General features: G+C 47.4%; 1 protein-coding gene across 2 annotated transcripts in view; it reads right to left on the bottom strand.

The window, feature by feature from the left end:
• Positions 1-17,933, bottom strand: part of LOC119383274 (probable dolichyl pyrophosphate Glc1Man9GlcNAc2 alpha-1,3-glucosyltransferase) — a 25,940-nt gene extending 8,007 nt beyond the window's left edge. For both annotated transcript variants that reach the window (XM_049412470.1, XM_037651339.2), the window contains exons 1-9: positions 17,753-17,933; positions 17,505-17,583; positions 17,125-17,318; positions 15,722-15,914; positions 14,707-14,836; positions 7,345-7,448; positions 4,419-4,539; positions 2,613-2,746; positions 670-809 (exon numbers count right to left, since the gene is read on the bottom strand). In XM_049412470.1, the coding sequence (XP_049268427.1) occupies positions 670-809; positions 2,613-2,746; positions 4,419-4,539; positions 7,345-7,448; positions 14,707-14,836; positions 15,722-15,914; positions 17,125-17,318; positions 17,505-17,583; positions 17,753-17,817 (1,160 nt within the window). In that variant the 5' untranslated portion in view covers positions 17,818-17,933. The remainder of the gene's footprint in view (positions 1-669; positions 810-2,612; positions 2,747-4,418; positions 4,540-7,344; positions 7,449-14,706; positions 14,837-15,721; positions 15,915-17,124; positions 17,319-17,504; positions 17,584-17,752) is intronic.

The raw sequence follows: 17,933 nt of genomic DNA, 5'->3' as shown, positions 1-17,933 counted from the left end.
ACACGCGCGGGGAACCAAGTTTATGCTGCAATGAGTTTCTGCTGTTGATTTTATACTATCGATAGCGCTATCGATAATATTTTTTACCATCGATAGTTCGATAGTGACTCCGCTATCGATAATATCGATAGTACCATCGATAGTTCTGCATCACTACGTAATACACACAGTTTTGCAATGTCTTCTGATCCAGAGCATGTGCGTTGCAAACGTAGCAGCAGGAATTAAGGAAGCACTGACACATATCTTTGAATTTGTAGAAATGCAAACGCTTACTTCTCGCACGTAAAGTTCTCACACTTGGCCAGTATGAAGGTTGATAAATGCTTACGTATTTTAATATCATACCACTCGGTGTTGGAATGCTGCACATGGTGTCATCGACATTCTTGTACCACCGTGACATAGAGAAAAATTAGCTGATGTAGCATACCTATAAGTCTAAATATTTTGGGACATTAAACCCCAACAATTAATTATGAGGCTAAATATTACGGTGCATCTGAATGGTGATTATCTGATTACCAGTACAATATAGCAGTGATGGCATAACAAAAAAGGCAGAAAGACACAGGAGACAGTTTGAAAGTACTGCTTTCAAAGTAACAGCACGAAATAAATCAACCACAAACTACTGAATGTGTAAAACATTTCGCATACATTACTTACGTGGCTAGCAGAACAGGCATCAGTATAGCCTTCTCATGGACATGCCAGCCAAACAGAAAAGCGCTGAGGCTGCACAGAACCAGGGCACGAACCAGCAACCAAGGCTCCTGTGGTCTCTTCCACAGGCCCCACAGAGCGGGCTGCAGTGCATACAAGTTTGCAGCTAATAACGGATCCTTCACTTTAGCACACATGGAAAAATACCAAAACAGATACATAATGTAAAGTATACACCGTTTTAGCTTTTTGCCAGAGGCTATTTTTTTCACCAGACCATAGTGATCACGTTACCGCTTACTGCAAGGTTAACATGCTATATCCGATATTTATTTCACTTTATTGCCTAATAACAAGAGACTGGTCCACCCAGACATTGCATGCAATGCAAATAGCACTGTACACACTTGAAATGTATGACACATACCTGCCAAGTTTGGAGAAATGGAATTCGGGAGATCTACTCAATGGGGGGGGGGGGTATAAAATATGTCGACCACAGGAGGGGGGGGGTACTGCGATAGCAATTATATGGACACTGTTAGCGGGATTTTGCGGTCGCCGCTGATCTGTACAGAGTCCAAACCGATAACATCACTTACGTATCTTCAGTTTCACGTGCGAGTAAAAGCGCGCTAGGGACGAACGCGGTTGAAGCAGAGATGAAACGACCCGGCCGTCACCGTCGCGTGAAGGGCACATGCGATAACATCGCTCCGCGTGCGAAGCCTGTCGTCGCTTGCTTACCAGTTATTTCGTCGGGCAAGGGACCATAAGGGGCGCCGTTGAGACGGGGACGATCGCGAGCACTGGCGAACGTGCTATCTCGACAGACATCGATAAGTGCTTCCTCACGCCTGCTCTCTCAGTAAACATGGCGTCCGCGATGCCGACTGAACCGTGTGCGGCCGCAAACTCGCCGTCTCATTCTCCGGAGAAGCTGTACACTAAATGTGACAGAAAGTGGCTATCAAAACAGACCAAGCAAGTTATCTACAACGTCTACGCTGGAGTGAGGTGCCGTCAGCGTGACTTGTCTGCAAATGCAGTGTGACGGACTGTTGCCGAGCTCACCGGAGTGAGCGAGCGAACAGTTAAGCGTATCAAGGCTAAAGCTCTGCGGGCCCCACTTGCCTCCCCGAAGCGCAAGAAATTGAATTCCTCGGGCCAAACAGAGAAGCGCATCACCGGCAAGACGCGGCTGCAGCGCTACGACACGTTTGCGTTGGCAGCACTGCGGCGCAAAGTGCACAGCTACTTCATGCCCAATGAAACTGAGTTGAACTTTTCTACCATCGTTAAAAAAAAAGAAGAATAATCCTTTCTACTATGTGGCCAGACAACTTTGCTCATGTGGCCAGACAAAGCACTGGATGCACGGGGCAAAACTGGATTTCCGGGAGATGTTCCTATGACCCGTACAACCGGGAGAAACATTCAAAATCCGGGAGTCTCCTGGGTAATCCGGGAGACTTGGCAGGTATGATGACAGCATTAGCGATTACTCTGGAATGCACGCTGACATATGTATAAATAGAGGACAGCCTTGCAGGAGAGCCTGCATCTCATCTCTGCCAGCTGCAGAGGAAGTGATTATTGCTAGCAAAGGACAAAATGGAACAAGTCGCAAAGGAACTGATTGCTAACACCTAGTCCTGAATCATCGCTTTTGGTCGAAAAGTGACTGTTTTGGATCTGTTGCTCGCTGCTCGATTTTGCATTTGGGCAACTGCAAAATCAAGCAGTGAGCCAATCGAGCAAGCAGCGAGCCAAGACATAAGCTTCTGTGGCCAAAGGTGACTACTTGCAACCGTTTACGACTGGCCCTTTCACGATTTGTGTGTGCTAGAGCATTCGTGACCAACTAGGCTGTGCAACCTTCGAGCGCCGCTGGTGCGAACGGGTCCTAACACTGAAGGCCTTACAACCATAGAGATTGCACTGACCAGTTGAAATAGGGCTGTCAGTATGAACGTGCTGAGCGGTGGCACATTAGGCAGCAACGTGAAGTGGGTATCCTGCACCAGGCCAGAGGTCGGTGATGCAATTGTAATTGCTGCAGACTTGCCAGACCCAATACCTGCAGAAATGTAATTTGTGCAGTCATAACAGTCATCACAATAATCATAATAAACTTATAACAGGCGAAGTTTTACATCCCGTGGCTACACAAAGGTCTATGAAACGTGGGAGAGGCTCTGTTTTATTTTCTGACCACCTGGGGTTTTTTAACAAACACCGAAATTGTAGAATAGTCTGGACAGCATCACAAGAAGGCAGTGTATTATATTCCTGTCTACACCTGCACCAGTGAAGCCACTTAACATGCACCAACAAATAAACACTGCGCATATCAGCGTGTGATAAATATACATGCTTTTAGCAAATTTTGAATATGACAAAAGCTTTAATGATGTACAGGTCGGTCCACTGTTAAAGGGAACAATTGCGTTCAGGGCATGTCAGGATATCGCTCTCTTGCAACGGTACAGTGGCTTAGATTTACATAAGACTACTGGTGGTTGACAGTTCCGACTCCCTTTGACAGACCAGTACCTTGAACGAACAACGTTTCCACATCCACTTGGAATGAGGGGGCCAGCAAAATGAAGGGGGCTCATTCGAGTGTTCCCTTTAACAGTGGACCGACCTGTACATGATTTTGCTACAGTAAGTTCTTTTAAATTTGAGGCAGTAAAAAATAATTCTAATCACGGGTTATCAAATCAACAATGCAAAAACACACCTCAGTGTGCTCTCAGTTTATTCAACACATCAACTGTGTGGTCTGATCCGTGAGCTGCTACATTTTACAATGTGAAATATAAGACAGTCACCAGACATTTACGGGTCTGTTGAAAACAGATCGATAATGGTCTGTTGTCAACAGTGCAATTCAGTAGCACGAATTGTCACCTACTAGCGGACAACTTTTTTCGGCAATGAAGGGAAAGCTACTGTGGCACAGCTTCAACCCATGTACTCCTATGCTAAGTAGCCCGGCATGGCACGCGTTTCACACCGCTGTAGAAAGTGATGGCTGCACGCAATCAGCATTTCATATTGACACAGATGCCACTTAGCATTCGCTGTACACGTAAAAGCCGCAACTTTCTCACGCATGCAAAAACCCAAAGTGACAACCATATAAAGTAAAACAAATACAAATATCTCACTATTGTGAGCTGCATCCTGTCTCAAAGAGCCACATGTAGGAAAGAAAGGAGTACTTTTGATATCTCATACAGAAAATATGGACACAATTTTGGGACTATGTTCACAAGCGGTCGGATACGCGCAATTCGGCTCTGTAGCCGTCGCTTCATTGCCAAGAAAAGTTGTACATGAGTATGGTCGATGTGATTTGCGGAGATATCCACCATTAAAGAATTGCATTTGTAGGTGCACAGCATCAAACTGATTTCATATGGCTCGAAAGTGGCTCACCAGGGAAACCATAGAGAAACACTAAATCATTTTAGTTATCACTGGAGACACCAGGCAACGCCATGAGTAAATGAATGGCAGTGAGACTTACTTCATTTTAGAGATACTTATTTCAACAAAAATTAACTTAATCTCCTCTTTAGCATTCCTCTGATTCACATATTTGCCAGACAATACTCAGTGTGCATTAGTCTGGCATGAGCCCACAGTTTAGTCCTCTGCACAATGCAATATCTGTGCGTGCTATGCCTGTGTGGCGGTTCATACTAAATATGTGCACAAAGAAGTATTAAGACACCTCTGACCTGTGAATGCCAGCGCTCTGTCCACAGCTGCATAGAGTGCCCACCAGTTGGGAGCCCAGTAGGCATGGCAGAGGCCCCTTTTGAAGGGAAACAGTCTCTGAAACACCTGCGTTAGCTGAGCCTGCAACAGGTTTTGTAGCCTAGATGATTGATTGACCACTTGATTACAGTGTTGTTGAAAGAATAATTGAGTGACTTAGAGCACAGCTACAAGGTGGGCTAATTGGTGTTTGTTCATATTTAAAGGTGTGCTAAGTGAACACACACTGCACAGAACAAAAAAAATACAGGACTCATGACGCCGAGCACAAACTACCAACTTGTTGATTACCGACAATAAACCAGTTGGTAATAAACTGGTCGGTAGTTTTCGCTCGACTTCGTGAGTCCTGTATTTTTTCATTCTGTGCATTGTCTGTGTTCACTTAGTGCACCTTCAAAGATGGATAAGTTGGGTGACTTAATTGAATGGCTGTCTGATTGACTGCATAATTTTTAAACCTGAATGTCTGCTCGAAGAGTTTGGTTGGTAACTGAATGTTTGACTGAACAAACAAATAACTGATTGTATGAATATTGCATAGAAGATCACACAAGAATTTTATCCCACATGATTGAATAAGCATTCAATTGTTCACAAGACAGCATGACTGAATGGCTGGCTGGTTGATGGAACGTACGATTCAGAGAGGGCTATATAAAAACTCTGCCCATTTAGGTTTGTTTCTTTACTTGTTATTAGTAGACATCAATATATCATTTGCCTCTCTTACTGTGAACCCCTTAGCTGCTATTCTAATGTGCCAACATCAACAAGCCAGTTGAGAGATTGGCAAAGTATATAAAGAAAAAAATAAGATTGTGCTATTGTCTGTTTGTGTTCCTGCAGCGACATATACTTTATTTTCACAAAGTTCTGTACACTATCAAGAAAACAATGAACACGTTAACATCTAAGCATTGCTGAACAAGTTGTCTTTATCAGCCTTTGGCACTGAAGCGTCACCAAGAGTTTATCTCTGTCAGTTTTATCTAGAAATAGTATGCCTATAAGTCGTGACCAAGTGTGTGTCTAGACTAACAGTAACTGCAAATAATGTCATTCTGAAATTACCTACACCACAAACTAGCAACAAGCAGTATTAAACGCCTTGACATACACAGTAATATATCAGTAGAGTTCCGAAGCCTCTTGGTTCCCCTGTCCTCACTGCACGGCTCTCGCATCACCTGACATTCACCTTTCCCGCGTGACACAAATGCAATGATGGAAGTCAGTGTTGTCGTTGCGTAGCTGCGAAGAGAGATGGTACAACTGTTCCAGTGTGAGTGGCCTCTGGCAATGTGGATAGCAAGGTCATAAGAGGAATCTCTTGCTCTTTCTCAGTGTTTTTAATATAATTCTGGAAATATTTTGCAAGGAGTGTGCATTCAGTTATTGCTGCACATTCGGCATGTGCAAATGTTCGAGCACTTTGAATATTCGGACGAATATTACAGTATTCGAATTCGCTTCGAAACTAATTTAAATTAATCTAAATTTGGAATTATTCGAAATGAATGAATAGACATATAAACCGCATGTAATCCCCTGTTAAGGTGGTTTCACTGCAGTGGAGGGGTGCTATACCGCGAATACACCTAAACAGGGGAAATCTGCACTGCCGTGAAGCCCAACTTCAAGGTTAAATGAACATATTACCCTCACATCGATTCATCATATTTTTAACACGAAAGTGTTTTATGCCGGGGTCCACCACGGCTCCACTGACGCACTTCCGTCACGGATATGACGTTGTAAAATATAAAGACTAACAGTGGGCAAAGAAAAAAAAAACAGAAGAAAAAGTTCCGTCACTGGGAATCGAACTCGCGACCCCTCGCTCCACAGCGCGCAGCGCGAAACGATTCGGCCACGGACGGCACGCTCTTCTCAATGCTAACGGCGAGCTATTTATATACACCATTTGCCGGTGGCGACACTCAGAGATCCGTGTTACAGCGTGTTTTCGTTATCAGTAGCGAGATGGCGCGAAGGGCTCGAAGAGCGTGCTTTAAAGGTTGCCGCCGTTGCGACGAACTCCGCCTCTACAGGGCGTGGTCGCTCGTGCGTGCGCTTATCTCGTGATCGTGGTGGTTCGTACTTCTTGCGTTGAGAGCACGACGGTCCTTGGCCCACTGCAGCGGCCGCTTTTGCGAAAGGAGCGCGGTGCTCACGCAGAAACAAGTTACAAATGTAACAGTTTGCTCTCATCCTGTGTATGTTCGTTCCATGCGTCCTTTCTGCTTGAGCAGCGCGTTGCAAGTTTCGAGCTGCTTGCCATTCTTCGCGTGACATTACAATTTGTTGCTGTAGCATTCATTCCATCGCCCTTGGGGCGAAAGAATGCACAACAAACGCTCAACTACGTCAGTGAAGACACGTTTCACTTTCGTGTTATACCGATTCCTATGACAGAGGGATCAGCCATGTTTTTTTAAGTTTAAAAGCTCGTTATACCGGCTTATATGCTTTAAGTACAGTAAATTTAGAACTTAACATACCTTACAGGCTATCACTTGCATTCTACCGAAAGTCAAATCCTGCTGCTATTCAAAGTTGCATCCACTTCCCTTTGAACCAAAAAGAATGACATTTGCACATGCCTTGTTTCAATTTCTTGAAAATATTGGGCAGGTTAGTTGGTTCATGACAAATATGCTCATTTTTCCTTATAATATGCGATATATACTATTCGAATTCGATTCTAAATTATTCGACGAAATCACTATTCGCCCCGAACCTAAGATTGGCTATTCGCACAAGCCTACTGCACATGCTTGGCGATTGCGGGTGGCGAAAAGCAGTAACCGTTGATGTCGCAATAGTGACAAGACGTAGGACGTAGTTTCCAGAATCTGTATCTGAGAAAAGACTGAACATTACCTTGCTCAAGAATGGCCACAGTGAAATGGCAAAAACCAACAGCACTGTTCCGGCCAACCTCAAGAAGTGGATGGGCTGAAACTTCTGCAAAAAAGATTGAGGAGCTGAAAAAAGAAAGAAAGATACATAATATTGCCGCGAGTCTTATATTTCATGAGTGTAAGCTTCACCCACAAAGACTGTGGGCAACGCGCTGCACAGGCCTCGCCGTGATGTGTAGGAAGCTTCGCGATTGTTTTGGAACAATCTGTTAAGATTGCGCGCCGCACGAGAATGTTCCAGCTTTGTCGAGAGATAACGCTGCCACCAGCGATATCGCTGGAAAGTTCGATAGCGCCTGTATAAAAGCCGACGCGCTTGACTGCTTGTCAGTTGATCGACGGACGACGCCCTGTTCGCCGCTATCATTGTACAGCGTGTATTGCTGTAGTTCTAGTTCATTTTCCCGGCCACAAGTTCGGCCAAATAAACAGCTTCATTCTGCAAACGCCGACTGCTGTCTTCGTCGACGTCACGACCACGTGACATCTGGTGGAGGTGCTGCTTCATGATCCGGACACCACCGCGGAACGCTGATCCAAGCCCAAGCCGCGAAGAAGACGACTCTAAGGACAACCCGAATCCTCGAACCAGCCGCCGGCAGAAGGGACTACAACCAGAGTACGGGCTCCTTCCCGAAAACGCCAGGCAGCCGAAGACCGTCACATCGACCGCCGAGACGATGACTGACGCAGTGCCCCCTACGGCGATCGTGATGCAGCCACCCAGGGAGCCGCCGACGTTCCGTGGTTCGCCATGTGAAGACCCCGAGACTTGGCTCGAGACCTTTGAAAGGGTCTCAACATTTAATAACTGGAACTGCGAGGACAAGCTGCGCCATGTATACTTCTACCTAGAAGACGCCGCGAGGACGTGGTTCGAGAACCGAGAATCCGCCCTACAAACATGGGATCTCTTTCGGACGACGTTCCTAAGCACGTTCACGAGCGTGGTCCGCAAGGAACGGGCCGCGGCTATGCTGGAGACCCGTGTGCAGCTGCCCAATGAAAATATTGCCATCTACACGGAAGAGATGAATCGCCTGTTTCGACACGCCGACCCAAGTATGCCCGAAGAGAAGAAAGTGAGGTTCCTCATGCGGGGTGTCAAACAGGAACTCTTCGCTGGATTGATAAGGAACCCGCCGAAGACGGTCGCTGAATTTGCATCGGAGGCTTCCACGATCGAGAAAACGCTTGAGATGCGAACGCGGCAATACAACCGCAGCTTCTCGGCTACAAGCTACGCCGACGTTCAAGCCCTAGGACCCGCCGACCTGCGTGAGACGATTCGAGCAATCGTGCAAGAGGAGTTGCGAAAAATTCTACCTCCGTCGCAACCTCAAGTAGAGTCCATCGCCGACGTCGTGCGCCAGGAGATCCAGCATTCACTCGGCGCACCTCAGCTAGCAGAGCCGCAGCCGCAAGCTATTAGCTATGCTGCTGCAGCCCGCCGTCATTCTCCTCCTCCACGCCCCCGCCAAGACGCCACACCGCCGCAGTACCGTCGCCAGACGCCGCCGCCGCCACCGACGCCCTACCGACCTCCTGTCGGCCAGCGCAACACCCCGAGGAAGACCGATGTCTGGCGTGCCCCCGACAACCGCCCGCTCTGCTACCACTGCGGAGAGGCCGGCCACACGTACCGCCGCTGCCAGTACCGACAGATGGGACTACGCGGATTCGCTATCAACGCGCCGCGCCCGCGGCCAGGCGAACGGCCGCGCGACATCGACGACTACCTCACCGGAACACAGTGGCAAGAACGACGACCTTCCCGCTCGCCGTCGCCCGGCCGCTACATGTCACCGCACCGCCGGCCGTACACTGGCCCAAACCGGGGCCGGTCGCCTAGCCCGTATCCGGAAAACTAAGGGCAGCAACCGATGGAGGTGCGGTTGCTGAACGACGAAATGCTGAAGATCCTCCGCCGTCGACGACGACGCTGCGACGAAGTTCCGAGCCCCCGCCGCACGCCGAACGACGTCCTGAAGACGAAACTTTGCGACCGAATGCAGACCTGACGACGCAACGCGGAAGCAGCGGTGCAAACCGACGCAGCCGTGACCCGACGCCGCGACGTAACCGCAACGCAAGACGGCGGACTAGCGACCTCGACGTTCTGATCGACGGCCACAACGTCACCGCTCTCGTCGATACTGGAGCCGACTATTCCGTCATCAGTGGGCCGTTCGCAGCACAGTTGAAGAAAGTTAGGACTGCTTGGGAAGGCCCCGAGATCCGGACCGCTGGAGGCCATCTGATAACGCCGATTGGTGTCTGCACGGCACGAGTCACCATCAATAACCGGAATTATCCTGCGAGCTTTGTAATTCTACAAAACTGCTCCAGGGATGTGATACTGGGAATTGACTTCCTAAGTGACCACGGCGCCGTCATCGACCTGAGGTCTGAGTCGATAACACTGAACTCAGACAAAGCGCTCCCGCCCCACGCGATGCCAGGCAACCATGCATTGAATGTGATAGAAGAGCAGGTGACCATTCCGCCGCGCTCCAGCGTCATTATTTCCGTCGGCACCGAAAAACCTGCGAACCTTGAAGGCGTCATCGAGGGCGATCAGCACCTACTCCTGAACCGTCAAATTTGCGTCGCACGAGGTATAGCCGAGCTGCGTGACGGTAAAGCAAAAGTAGTGCTGACAAACTTCAGCCACGAATATAGGCACCTCAACTTCGGTACGACGGTTGCCTACATCGACGAATGTGTAGCCGCCAGCGATGCTTTCGCCCTCTTCGATGCTGCTGAACCTGCTTCGACGAATAGAGGTCCCGAACCGGATTTTGACGTCAACCCAAGCCTTCCGAAGTCCAAACAAGACCAGCTCAAAACCCTGCTCTTGCAATACAAGGACTGTTTCTCGTCGTCATCGCGGGTCCGACAAACGCCCCTTGCGAAGCACCGCATTATAACAGAAGAAAATTCTCGACCACTCCGTCAGAGCCCATACAGAGTTTCTACTCGAGAGCGCGACGCGATAAAGAAACAAGTCGACGAGATGCTATGCGACAACATCATCCAGCCGTCCAAGAGTCCGTGGGCGTCACCCGTGGTGTTAGTGAAGAAGAAGGACGGGACACTGCGCTTCTGCGTTGATTACCGGCGCCTGAACAAAATCACGAAGAAGGACGTGTACCCCCTCCCACGAATAGACGACACCCTGGATCGACTTCACAACGCGACGCACTTTTCGTCGATGGACCTCAAGACCGGCTACTGGCAAATTGAAGTCGACGAGAGAGACCGAGAAAAGACTGCCTTTATAACACCCGACGGCCTCTTTGAGTTCAAGGTCATGCCTTTCGGTCTTTGCTCGGCACCTGCGACGTTCCAGCGTGTCATGGACACCGTACTGGCCGGATTGAAGTGGCAGACGTGCCTTGTGTATTTGGACGACGTCGTCGTGTTTTCCTCGACCTTCGACGAGCATCTCCGGCGGCTTGAGGCAGTACTTCAAGCAATCAAGGCCTCTGGACTAACCCTGAAGCCAGAAAAGTGCAGATTCGCGTATGACGAGCTCTTGTTTCTGGGTCATGTGATCAGCAAGTCTGGAGTGCGCCCAGACCCGCGGAAAACAGCTGCCATCGCCGACTTTGCGCCACCCACCGACAAGAAGACCGTGCGCCGATTTCTCGGCTTATGTGCCTATTACCGACGCTTCGTCAAAAACTTTTCACGGATCGCCGAACCACTGACGCTTCTCACGAAGAATAACGTGGAATTCAGGTGGGAAACGGCGCAAGTGCAAGCCTTTCAAGAACTTAAACGACGCCTGCAGACGCCACCCATACTTGCGCATTTCGACGATTGCGCCGATACGGAAATACACACCGACGCAAGCAGCGTAGGACTCGGTGCCGTCCTTGTGCAAAAGTCTGACGGGCTTGAAAGGGTTATCAGTTATGCTAGCCGGTCACTATCCAAGGCAGAAGCAAACTATTCCACAACAGAAAAGGAATGCCTTGCCATTCTCTGGGCTACGTCAAAGTTTCGCCCCTACCTCTATGGCAGGCCCTTCAAAGTTGTCAGTGACCATCACGCCTTATGTTGGCTAGCTAACTTGATGGACCCTTCAGGTCGTCTCGCACGATGGAGTCTGAGGCTTCAAGAATTCGATATTACCATCGTGTACAAGTCTGGACGAAAACACTCTGACGCCGACTGCCTGTCTCGTGCCCCCGTCGACGCGCCGCCGCAAGACGACGACGATGACTGCTTCCTCGGAACTATAAGTGCCGACGACTTCGCCGAAAGGCAACGGGCCGACGCGGAACTGGGGGGCCTTATTGAGTACCTCGAGTGCAAGACCGCCGTGGTTCCGAAGGTATTCAAGCGAGGACTGCCGTCGTTTTTCTTACGGAACGGCGTTCTCCTGAAGAAGAACTTCTCGCCACTTCGAACCGACTACCTTCTCGTCGTGCCCTCATCATTGCGACCAGAAGTCCTCCAGGCCCTACACGACGACCCGACGGCTGGACACCTCGGTGTTTCCCGAACGCTCACCAGAGTACAGGAAAAATACTACTGGCCACGCCTTGCTGCCGACGTCGCCCACTACGTTAAGACTTGCCGAGATTGCCAGCGACGGAAGAGACCGCCGACTAGGCCAGCGGGACTTCTGCAGCCAATCGATCCACCTCACCGGCCGTTCCAGCAAATCGGGATGGACCTACTGGGGCCGTTCCCGACGTCGACTTCCGGCAACAAGTGGATCGTCGTAGCGACTGACTACCTCACCCGCTACGCCGAGACAAAGGCCTTGCCCAAAGGGAGTGCCGCCGAGGTAGCCAAGTTCTTCGTGGAGAACATCGTCTTGCGTCATGGCGCCCCAGAGGTCCTCATCACAGACAGAGGTACCGCCTTTACTGCGGACCTAACTCAGGCGATCTTGAAGTACAGCGAGACGAGCCACCGCCGCACCACCGCCTACCACCCGCAGACCAATGGCCTCACCGAGCGTCTAAATAAGACCATCGCCGACATGCTCGCCATGTACGTCGACGTGGAGCACAAGACGTGGGACGCCGTCCTTCCGTATGTGACCTTCGCTTACAACACGGCCGTCCAAGAAACGACGCAGATGATGCCGTACCAGTTGGTCTACGGAAGGAGCCCGGCGACGACGCTCGACGCCATGTCACCCAACGTCACCGACGAAGAAAATGTTGACGCCGCCGCTTACTTACAACGTGCCGAAGAAGCTCGACAGCTGGCCCGCCTGCGCATCAAGACTCATCAGCACACCGACAGCCGTCGCTACAATCTTCGACGACGCTTCGTCGAGTACCAGCCCGGCGACCGTGTCTGGGTCTGGACGCCAATACGACGACGCGGACTGAGCGAGAAGCTTCTTCGACGATACTTCGGACCGTACAGGGTACTTCGACGTCTCGGCGTACTCGACTACGAGGTTGTCCCCGACGGCATCACGAACTCCCAGAGGCGCCGAGCTCGACCCGAGGTCGTGCATGTGGTGCGCCTTAAACCATACTATGCTCGTTAGCGCACCTGAGGACTCTAATGTTTGCTTTCTTTATTAGTTTTCTTTAGTATTGCATGTAGTCATGTTCTGTTTTTAAGCATCGGGACGATGCTTTTTCAGAGGGGGGCATTGCCGCGAGTCTTATATTTCATGAGTGTAAGCTTCACCCACAAAGACTGTGGGCAACGCGCTGCACAGGCCTCGCCGTGATGTGTAGGAAGCTTCGCGATTGTTTTGGAACAATCTGTTAAGATTGTGCGCCGCACGAGAATGTTCCAGCTTTGTCGAGAGATAACGCCGCCACCAGCGATATCGCTGGAAAGTTCGATAGCGCCTGTATAAAAGCCGACGCGCTTGACTGCTTGTCAGTTGATCGACGGACGACGCCCTGTTCGCCGCTATCATTGTACAGCGTGTATTGCTGTAGTTCTAGTTCATTTTCCCGGCCACAAGTTCGGCCAAATAAACAGCTTCATTCTGCAAACGCCGACTGCTGTCTTCGTCGACGTCACGACCACGTGACAATATATATGCCATTGTAATATGCCTGATGGATCACAATAAGCACACTCAAGAGTGCAATTTCACTGAGGATCATTTCAAGAAAGCTGCATCGAAACAGCTGGATAAGGCGAAGTAGCCACAAGGACAGGTGACAGAGAACAAGTAGATACTTTGCTACTGTCCTTAATATCCTTTGGCTGTTCTTGGATGCTATAAAACAAAAAAAACAACGCTTGGAAGAACACGAGAAAATACTCTCATGGTACAAACCAAACAAAAACCCATATAGCACTATGATTAAGAGTAATGGTGGTCAGAGATTTCAAAAGCTAAAACGATAAAAAGATTGGAGGCATGTCTTCCGTGCTTAGTCGGCTTTACGTCAGAGTCGACTCCAATGTCCCATTTCAGATACATTTGAAAGGTAGATTGTTTAAATACTCGTTATATTATTCCTTTATTAGTAATGCTGTTACTCCTATTATTTAAACACACAGACAGGTAACCTTACGTCACTGTGCTGAAAAATTTCAGTCATGCATCATGTCAGAACCTGGCGCATCACCTAAAGAGTTCGTATATAATCAAGAAATAGGTAAACAGCATCGAAGCTCCAGCTATGTGCTTCACTTTTCTCAATTTTGTGTACTGTGCAATAGCAGAACTATGCACTATTAACAAACACAATTTGCACTATGAAAGATCTTTCGGTAGTGTAACCTTTACGTAAACAGAAATAGCATCGTGCAATGTAGTCTCATTTCCAGTTTGCCAATTTATTTAATTTTTTCTTCTGTGTATACATGCATGTGTATGTGAGAGCACAATATCGAGAGCACAATAGGAGGTGAAGGGGCTTTTAAAAATGCTTACGCTATATATTTTCTTGAAATAATGACGAATGCAAAGGAGAAAGAAAAAAATGTGAGGTTTGACGTCCAGAAACTGTAGAGGGAGCTATGAAAGGCGGCATAAAAGGTGGCTTTAGAATAATTTTGAACATCTGGGTTTCTTTAGCACGAACACAAAGAACATAACACGAGTGTTTCAGGGTTTCACCAACTCAGCATGGAAACAGTGGTCAGCAATTCAGCAATTAAACCGACAACCTTGTATATGGCAGCATGGCACCACAAATATTGAGCCACTGCAGAGGGTGCATTCAAATCCTACAGCTACAAGAAATACAGCATAGGCTTTTTTTTTACACCTTGAAAAGAAATCTCTCTCCTGCAGTTACTTTTTAGAAACTCCGTATGTTGTGAAGTACAGGCACCAGACGAATTCGACAAGCTGCCACATCAACATAACACTGACCTTTTCCAGAGGGCTGCGTGAAACAGTAGTTTCCCAGAAGGTACACGAAGAATACTGGCGCCACATACAAATAAATGTGCTTCAGATTAAGCAGAACGGTGAACCATAACGTTGCTTCAACACAGCGCCCCTAAAAAAAAACAAAAAAACACATACATAGATGCTGGCCTGTGAAGGTCGAAAGCACATGCAGCAATTCGTGATGTCACAGTGAAGACTAAATCGTCAGAGCTAATATCTGAGCACATTGGTAATTCATAAGTATGTTTAAAAGTGCAAACCACACCAGAATAGAAAGTCATCTAACACACAGACGCAAATGCACATGTGTCTGTGTTATGTGCCTTTTCGTCCATGTGAGGCTCACACTTTTTAAACGTAGTTAAAGACAAAGCCATTTTGAAATATAGCACAGCTTAGATTGTCTTCTTCTTTTAAGTGACGAGTTATTCATTCTGCATAACATAAAATATTAGGAAGAAATTCCTTATTAAACACAAACGAAATGACAAATTTATTAAGTAACACTTTCATTACTGTTAAATTAGCTTACCTACCATCATTTTAAAGATCAGTGTCAAAGGTAGCTGCATTTTCAAGAATCTCAGGGATCCAACTTCAAGGAGCGTACTAACAGCCAAAATGCAATATAATATGCACTACTAATGCTACGCGGTTTTGCTGTGAAGTCGGTAAGGAATGCTTCCCAAGTGGGTCTCACACTCACCTAGTTTCAACACGCAGGAGGCCAGCACCACTTTATAAACAGTAAATAAAATAGGTAAATGCATTCACCTGTTTTCACTTAAATTTCTCAGAAGGAAGTGTAGTAGGCATTTCTGTCTTTCATCTATGTTGTGTTCCTTTAATTATTACTATTTTTTTGCATCACAGTTTACCCTGTTATGCGTTATAGAGGCCTCTGACAACATACATTAGCTCAAAACTAGTTTTAAGTAACGCAGTTCAATGGTAACAGATTTATCATCCTAATAATCACTCCTCTCAGACGTACCTGAAAGAGGCGAGCTGTAGCGAGTAATAGGATTCCATGAAGAAAACCATTGTACTGGAAGTGCACATGATCGACAAGCAACAGACCAGGGTTCCAAAGAAACAACATTGAGAGCACGGTGTTCTTGTCAAGCCAGGGGTCTTCGCGCTTTGAAGAGCGGTCTCTGTTTGCGGGTGAAATGATCACTTGCCACCTGAAATCATCGAAAAAATGTGTAGCTATCAGAAACAATTATTGCTTTCCACTTTTGCAATGTCTTGAAATGTATGAATGCAACGATACAACAAGAAACAATTGTGTGTGATGTGGCTGGCTACTAGTGAACGTCAGAGTGACAGCGACGTGTGCATGACCCTGAACTGTTGCTTGCCCTCTTCTGTTTTACGAAGTGTGACACTTGGGCTTCTACGAAAACACCACCCTTTTGTTTCTATTCTCGGTATTTTAGTACTAAAATTAAGTGGACCAATTGGCTGATCTCAATAGAAGCAATAGGAATGAACTTGGAATAGAACTGAAATGCAATCACTGCATAACTTTGCATCTGAACTACATATCTGTTAAGGTATCATGGTGCACTGGAGCATATAGGAAACACGATGTCAAAGTTATCTGTACTTGTGCTTTGAGGTAAGTTTTTCCCCTTCACAGGTCCATTAGCTTGACTTTATGAATATTTGTTGGTTGGACTTGGTCGCCTTCTTATTTTCTCAGGTGCTGTGCAAATGAAAATTCCACATAAGATGGAATTTCTACATCACGGGCAATGTACAAACCAAGCAAAAAAAAAAGGGAGGGGAAAGAGAAAACGAAAGAACAGACAACATAAGTGTGTTGACAGCACAGCACTCATCCCATCATCTTCTATCGTTAGCATTCCAGATAGTATTCTTTTTCCTTACTGAATATGCACCAACAAGCTAAGCTACAAATACTCGAGTTGCAAATAAATTATGGTAGTGCATCTAGTGTGGTCCCCATGCACAAACATGCTGAGCTCTTGCAAGGAACTCTTAACACAGATGCATTCGGAACAGTGGACCTTGATGCACATGTACCGACAATCCTGCAAGACACGAGATCTACTTTGTTCCAGAATGGTCACACTAAACAAGTACATGGCCTATTCATGTTGCCACTCCCCGTTTTGTTTCTTATCTCATGACACAATATGAATTAAATATACATGTCATACATCTAAAATCTGCTAAAGGCATTACACGGGCATCTCAACATTTTGAAAAGATGCAATGCCCATACTGATGAATCCTTTCAACAGTGAGATACGTAAAGGTGAGCTTGGTAGATACGTGCGAGGTTTTCGATTAACCTATCGAACCCTACATACGCATACAAGCTACTGTGAAAAAAACTAGCCATTTCGAAATAGTTACATCACTTACACCCAAACGGCGTAAATAAGGACCAGGTCGGATAATATAACCGTGAGCCTTTGAAAGTAGATGGTCGCAGAGCTGGCATAATTGAGATTAGCTATGTCCAGCATCCCGGGATCTACGAATTGAGCGGCCTGGGACAACACGTATTCAAACCAGGCGAACAACGGCGGGTAATCCAGCGTCCACTCGGAGGTTTTCTGCGCAAGAAAAACAAACGTTAACAGCTGGAAACTGAACTATGACATTTAACTCGCTAGGAAGCACATAACTGCACGTTATTTTAGATGTTATTTGACAGCAGTGGAGCGGTAGAACCAGATAGAAGATCCGCGTTAGTTAATGCTCGTTTAGTGGCAATGTAAACGTCAGAAAAATGTGTGTACCTCGAAATACCATTTCGACGTTGGCAGAGTGTGCGTGATCGCCAACCAGTTGCGGTGTACCTCGAAGTCCGTGGATCGACTGGAAACAAAATGTAATTACAACCATTTGAAGAACCACAGTCAGCCAGCATACACTTTGGTTTCAGATATTCATGCACGGGAGATATATGCCGGCAGCCGGTTACGAAAGAGACCAGCAGTATTTTGATTTAAAAAAGCCAGACAGGAATGCAGTTTGTGGTTCTTACTAGGCAGTTATGAAGAGCAACTTGATGCATGTCACTGACAAGGCGATGCTTAGGAAGCTGGACATTCTCACTGGTGGATGCACACGTGTTTCCAGCTGATGCAGACAACAGAGTTTACGAAAGCATCAGTTCCGTTCGCGCGTCGCCAACGTCGCCAACAAAACAAGAAGCAAAAAAACAA

Source organism: Rhipicephalus sanguineus, chromosome 2 (genome assembly GCF_013339695.2).
Source record: "Rhipicephalus sanguineus isolate Rsan-2018 chromosome 2, BIME_Rsan_1.4, whole genome shotgun sequence".
Lineage (NCBI taxonomy): Eukaryota > Metazoa > Arthropoda > Arachnida > Ixodida > Ixodidae > Rhipicephalus > Rhipicephalus sanguineus.
This window is presented reverse-complemented; position numbering and strand designations above follow the sequence as displayed.